This window comes from Saccopteryx bilineata, chromosome 9, assembly GCF_036850765.1.
Source record: "Saccopteryx bilineata isolate mSacBil1 chromosome 9, mSacBil1_pri_phased_curated, whole genome shotgun sequence".
In the NCBI taxonomy this organism is placed as follows: Eukaryota; Metazoa; Chordata; class Mammalia; order Chiroptera; family Emballonuridae; genus Saccopteryx; species Saccopteryx bilineata.
Genome location: NC_089498.1, coordinates 77799285 through 77806393, shown reverse-complemented (window position 1 = coordinate 77806393; position 7109 = coordinate 77799285). Strand labels below are relative to the sequence as shown.

General features: G+C 46.0%; 1 protein-coding gene across 7 annotated transcripts in view; it reads right to left on the bottom strand.

The window, feature by feature from the left end:
- Positions 1–2371: 2371 nt before the first annotated feature.
- Positions 2372–7109, bottom strand: part of KAT6B (lysine acetyltransferase 6B) — a 214948-nt gene continuing 210210 nt past the window's right edge. For all 7 annotated transcript variants that reach the window (XM_066244013.1, XM_066244012.1, XM_066244011.1 and 4 more), the window contains exon 18: positions 2372–6527. In XM_066244013.1, coding sequence (XP_066100110.1) covers positions 3949–6527 — 2579 coding nt within the window. In that variant the 3' untranslated portion in view covers positions 2372–3948. The remainder of the gene's footprint in view (positions 6528–7109) is intronic.

Here is a 7109-nt window from a genome sequence, read left to right as displayed (position 1 = left end):
ATGGATCACATGGAAGGGCTCTCTGTAAAAGCTGTGTAACCTTATTGTGAGTCACTATTTCTGAAACAGAATGTTGGCAAGGAAGGTTGATGCTTCACACCTGGGGAGGCAGCACTTGCTCTGTTAAAAAGTAAAGGTTGGTGGCCTTGGACAGGTAGCTCAGTTGGTTAAGGGCACTGTCCAGCAACAAGGTTGCGGGTTTGATCCCCGGTCAAGGCACAAAATGGAAGCAACCAAAATATGCATGACCGAGGGGAACAACAAATGCTTCCCTTCCCCCTCCCCTCTCCCTTCCTCTCTCTGTCTCTAAAAATCAGTAAAAATTAAGCCCTGGCCGGAGGGCTTTGTGGTTGGAGCATCATCCCAGAGCTCAGAGGTTGCCAGTTTGATTCCCTGGTCAGGGCACATACGGGAGGCAGTTCAATGTTCCTAAAAAAGTAAAAAGTTTAGCAACTGACAACCACTTGTTCAGACATCTTATAAAAAGATATAACCTGTTGATGAATCTCAACCGAATGGTGACATTTTAGTCTGGATAAATCCAAGTTCCTGTCTTCCAGGGTCCTCGGGGTCACATTTAGGTCTGATTTCTCTACTGAGTGGGCCAGTGGAGCGTGCAGGGTGTCCTGAGGCCACCTCAGATCTCAGTTTACCTCCTATGCCAAGCCTTTCTGTTTTGCCAAAGAATGTCAGGACTTGGGGCCAGCAGGGGGGCTCCTGTCTCTGGTTGTGCCGTGTCCCTCGGGAGCCTGAAACACAAGGAGTCCCAGTCCTGCTCATAGATTCTGGTCTGGTAGGTCCTCCCTGGCAGACTGTGAGGCAGCCAGGATGTAGGGGTGGCAGAACCCGGGTACCACACAGACCAGGGGATATGACTAGCAAGCGATTGCCAAAAGGAACATAGAGGAAATCTCAGTCCCTAACGAATCTTAACACAAGGCCCTGGCTGTTTGGCTCAGTGGTAGGGCGTCGGCCCAGCATATGTATGTCCAGGGTTTGATTCCCAGCCAGGGCACACAGAAGCACCCATCTGCTTCTCCACCCTTCCCCCTCTCCTTCCTCTCTGTCTCTCTCTTCCCCTCCTGCAGCCAAGGCTCCACTGGAGCAAGCAGCCTTGGGCACTGAGGATGGCTCCATGGCCTCTGCCTTAGGCACTAGAATGGCTCCCATTGCAATGGAGCAATGGCCCCAGATGAGCAGAGCATCGCCCCCTAGTAGGCTTGTGGGGTAGATCCTGGTCAGTGTGCATGCCTCCCCACTTCTCATTTAAGGGGGGAAAAAAAGACTCTTAACACAAGAGGAAAGAGACCAAACTTGTGAAGGCTGCAAGGTAAGGCTGTGGAAGTGCAGCATGGCTTCCGGTCAGGTTCTTAGCAGCCCCCACACCTCCTCCTGGGCTCAGGCAGCCTCTTGCCTGATGTGTGGACTCACTGAGCTGCTGAGGTCTTCAGCTGCTCCTGAAATAACACAGCAGTTGATTCAATCAAGCGGCACTCAGTAGCTCCCACTCTGACGGTGGATCAGGTTTCCCTTCCTACAGCACACCATCCACAAGGTCCTCTTCTCCCCTTGTGATGACAGCCCCTGCACAAGTGTTTTTTGGAAACCCTCTCTCTGCTACTGCAGATTTCCCTCCATTGATTGTGCAGTTGTGGAAGGAAGGGGCCAAAAGATAAACTCTTGACACTAAGCCAGAATGCTTTATAACTATGAGCTGGGGGGGGGGGGGGGAGGGTGAGAGTACAGGCCATGCCCTGCTGGGCAGCCGCCTCCCTCTGTAGGGCCGTGATTCTGGGGGGTGTGCACCACCCTGCCTTTTCAGAGTTTTACTCGGAGTCTACTTTAAAGTTTGTGTCTGTGATCTGTACAATTCCTGCTTTTCTGAGTGCCAAACCACTGGTGGAAAAGCAAAGCTCTTCCTCCTAGAGGTATGCAAGCTGTGGCCGGCTTCACCGGAGAGCCGTGAGCACGTCCAGGCTCTTTTGAGTCAATGGGCCAGTGTCACACTGGTGCCAGTCAAGCACACATTCCCAGGCTTGCCGCTTCAATACTGTTTTAACACACAGAACTTCCTCTGAATTCGATAAAACAATATTTGAAAACACTTTCTTTTTTTTGGTCTAAACTTTAGACACTGAAGAAAACATCCAATCACTCATTCACAACAGAGCAAAACTTTCATACTTCTTTTAAGGAAATGATTTTTCAAACTTACAGTCCCCAACTGGGTGTACTTTTTTTTGGCATTACTCTTCAGAGAAGTGAAGTCTGCTCACTGGATAGGCCCTGAGGGGGTTTATACGGACTGTACAACTGAGACAGCTGGGTATCTGTGCAGGATCCCTTTGCAAATGAAGATCCAAGTCAAAAAGAAAAAAACAATTCACTTTATTTTAAAGACAATGATTGGCATACAGAAGGTATGCACTAGCATAAAATAAACTTTCATGAAAAGCATTAAAATCCATTATAAATTAATTTATTAAATAGGTATTTGGTATATGTGATGGTTTTATTAGATATTACTCTTATTTATTGCCAACCCCCTCCCACAAAGTCAAAACAAATCAGAAAAATCTTAGCTCCAATTTACACTAAATAATTTATTTTCCCAAAATGTGTATGTGTTCTGAGATGTGATACATGATACAGTTCAATTGGTCATTCTCTATTAATCATAATATGACAGGACACAAGAGGCTAAAAATGGCTCATCATAATTTATTTTATGTTAAAATGTACAGCTTTTTTTTTTGTTTTTTTTTTGTTTTTTTTTTTAAGTGACTGACTAAAAAGAACAGATAAATACAAGAGTGTCGCTGGCTCCTATTTTATACAAGGTTCGCCTCTCCTGCTCGGCCCTCACGTCACCCTGTGCGGGTACAAAGGCTACAAAAAGGAAGCAATATAAACAGACACAAATAACTTTTTTGCTTTTTTACATGCGATTTGTAAGCTTAGTTTGAGCTATTCACAAGCTACTTCTCTATTTTTCCTTAAAAAATAACTCCAATATTTTATAAAGATAGAAAAATCTACAGATGGAATGAAAATGTAAAGTTAGAGGCATTTCCATAAAATAGCAACTTTACACCAAATTCACTATTTTTTTAAGTCCTGCCAAGTATTTGGACATATATGAAATGTTTCAAAACCTGACAGATAAACACTGAGATATGCTTCATTCAATAAACAGAAGTCTGCATTTATAAAACAGAAAGCTGCCTTTTTTTCCCCAAAGAAATCTGTCACCAAATGGAAAAGGGTCTCGACTTTACACCAAACATTTAGCAATAAAACCCTTTTGACTAAACAAATGGGAATAGCTTTTATAGCTCTTTACAGTTTTATAATTAACAAAAATATAGTTTTTTTAAACCCTCAAATTAGGGCACCCTAATCAAGGCAAAAAACTTAAGAAATGGCTTACTGTTAGCACAACACTTGTACAGTACTACAAAATGCACTGTCACTAACAAAGACATTAGCGGCATGCTGAAGTGTCACCTTAAACAAAATATACAATAACTGAAATGCTAAAGGCATTTACATGGAGTGGACAGGGAAGAAAAAAAAGCTCTAGGTTCAGTATTAAAACAGATAATTTGGGGGTGCGGGGCATGATATCCACATTGTTTAATGGAAGCGGCCCAACAAGTGGCTGCCTCCAACTATAGTCCAAAGAGGGGCCTTCCTTTGCAGAGAACTTCATATAAAAGAACAGAAACAAAGGTACCAAAAAAGAAACCGGAAAAAAAGAAAAACAACTTGTATAAGGCTTTCTGCTGCATACAGCTTTTTTTTTTTTTTTTTTTTTAAAATAAATGGTGCCAACAAATGTCTTTGCATTCACACCAATTGCTGGTTTTGAAATCGTACTCTTCAAAGGTATTTGTGCAGATCAATCCAATAGTGATGCCCAAGGGGTTTTGTGACTGCCCACGTTGCCTACCTTCTCATGTAGGACCCATTGAGAGACTGTTTGGACATGCCTGTGTTCATGTAGCCATGATGTCCGGGGGCCGTGTACATCATATTTCCGTGGGGTGGGGTCTGCATTGGCTGCTGGGCATATGGCTGGGTCCCCATCATGCCCATCTGCATCTGCATAGGGTACTGGGGCGTTTGATTCATGTAGCCATGATTGCTGTGGTAGCCACTGTTCATCATTGGCTGGGACATGCTGTACCCATTCATGGCATTGAGAGTGTTCATGTTCATGTTCACAGAATTGACATTGTAGGCTGGGGCTGGCATCAGGTTCACACTCATGTTCATGCCTCTTTGCATTGTTAAAGTCCGTGCAGGACCCTGCATAGCTACCGTCTGAGAGCGCCCATAGATTTGTGACTGATGGGTAGCAGCAGCTGGTGACAGAGATGCCGCTTTGGTTCTCATGGAGACGTGGCCTTTGCTAGCAATCTGGGTTTGCAGTCTTTGGCTGTGGGAGATGCCGATGTTTGATGCAGCCATGTTCCTTTGCAAAAGAGGCGGTGGCAGGTTCATTGGAGGAGGAGTCAGGTTGGGGGGCGGGGTCATGGTTGCTTGTGCTTGTGGTCCCCCAGGGACAGAGTGTGGAGACTGAGAAAGCTGAACCAGCCCTGTGTTACTTAATGGTGTGGACAAAGAGGCACTGTTTGCATAGGAAGTTACAGCAGCGGAATGGCTGTAAGGCAATGAATGATCAATAAGTGTATTAGTTAACTGCTGTAGTTTGGCAAGGCTGAAGGTGGCTGACGGCTGTGGGTAGTGCCCAGCCCCAAAATCACTTTGACCCATTCGTTCATATAAGCCGATGTTGGCATTGCCAGTCTCGGGGATCTCAGCCAGCTGCATTGGAGGGGTGAAGTTAGCAGCCATGCTGCACTGAGCCAGCTGCTGGCTGCTGCTCGGAGGCCTCTCCACCACGCAGCCTTGTGGAGACTTGACGCTGCAGGTCGGGGGAGAACTGATGCTGGTTTGCTGCAGCATGCTGCAGCTCCCGCTGATGTTGGACATCTGCTGGGTGACAGCACAGCTGCTCTGTGTCAGATTGCTAGAGGTGAGGTTGCTGTAGGAGCAGCTGTTCTGTGAAGAGCCGTTTCCACAAATGCTGCCACCCATAGTAGAATCATAGCTGCTTGGGTTTTCGTAGTTCTCAGTTGTGCTCTCAATACTGCCCAGGTCACTAAATCCGCTGTCAACGACTTGTTGTGAATGATCGGAAACTGATGGGACATCCATCATTGGACTGGTTTCCATGTTCTGCAAAGATGGCACTGAGATGGCACTTTGATCTGGGCTAATTTGGGCATAGCTGTTTTCCAGGGCAGGGACACTTGGGCTGCTCACGGAACGTACTGACTGGCCAGGATGGGAATGGACGGATGAAACTGGGCTGCTGTGGTCTGACTGCTGGCAATCGTCCAGAGTGGCAGCAATTTGAGGACTTTGGTCTGCATGGGTGTAATTTTGTAGGCTTCTACAGGCCTCTTGAGTCTCAGTACAATCCTGAAAGGTGTCGTCCTGTTCACTGTTCTCCTGGGTCAAAGACTGAACTGCCTGGACGGTCTCTGAGTCGATCTCCATGGTTGCTGTACTTCCCTCTTTGAACTCAGAATCTGCTTCTTCACTGTTCTTTTGGTCCTGTTTTGGTGCCTGCTCATCAGGGGGCTCCTCATCAGATTCAGGTGCAGTTTCAGTGTCTCCAGCAAGCTCCTTAGGTTCACTGTTACATGGAGCTGCAAGGTCAACACCACAGTCCATTAAGACCTCTGGGTTCGAATGACTAGGCTGGACACTAAGGTCTAAAAAAGCCTCCTGGTTTTCCAGTACTTCTCTGAAGGCTTCTCTGGGGCGTTCTTCTTTCTCCGCTTCTGCAGACTCCATGTGACTGTCGTCTTCATCATCCGCATCATGACCTTCGTTGTGAGATGGCTCTTCATCCTCTTCCTCCTCCTCTTCATGGTCATCCAAATGCACAGGGTCTTCCTTGTCCATGCAGACTTCTGGTTCCTCTTTGTCCTGACTTTTAGTACCACTTGGGTCTTTTTCTACACTTCCGTCGTCTTCTTCTTCCTCTTCTTCCTCCTCTTCCTCTTCTTCCTCCTCCTCCTCTTCCTCCTCCTCTTCTTCCTCCTCCTCCTCTTCCTCCTCAGGTTTGACTGAGTCGTCTTCCAGTTTCTCACCTGGTGATTTACTGGGACTTCCGGGGTCACATGTTTCCTCCTTTGTGTTTCCATCCCGAGGCAGCAGGGGCTCCACAGTATCCTTGGCCTCCTCCTCGATCCTGGTGGGGGTGGGGGTAGGAATGCTTTCGTCCTCCAGAGTCTCCTTCTGTTCTTCCGCTGCTACCGGGTCGTCGGGCTCCATGGGTGTCTCTGGGGGGGTGTATAAGTTCAGTTTAAAGCCAGTCTTCCTTTCTTTGCTCGGCCTCCACTTTGACAGACCACGCTGTGAGCCTTTTGGCCACACTTGTTTGCACTTTAGAGGTTCAGGATTGTCTCTACTGCCTTCCTTCAAGTTATTTGCATCACTGTCCATATTGTCTTATCAAGGAGAAAGGGAGGAAGAAAAACAAAGTCTTAGAAAGCATAACCACGAACAACTTGAATTCACTCCTCTAAATTAATTAGCAAGCACTGCTTTCAATTTAGCATTTTAAGAGTTGATGGTAAAGACACAATCAAGACCAATGTATTGTGGTATACTGAGTAAATCACTTAGGCCTGGGAAAATAATGTATGTCACACACAGGCACGCATGCACACACATATTCTCTCTCTCTCAAAAGAACGTTGTGCTTTTTATAGGAAGTGCATGGATACAAGCAATCATAATAAACTTATTTGAATTTAACTAACAAGATATTTTCTGATGCCTGGAATCCGCTTCGTAAAAACATCCACTTAAATATTTACAAAGTAGAAAATACAGGGGAGAGGGGTTAATGCTAGCTCATGTCCACATCACCACTGTACTAAGACATGAATAGAGGCCTAACTCCCACGTCTATCCTGAGAACGTGAACTTCGGTTTGTGGACAGTTACTGAATGTAAATGATCTCAGATGACAAGTGTTTACTTTGATTTGACTGTTCCCTGTGGCATAAAAATAAACCATGTGCCTC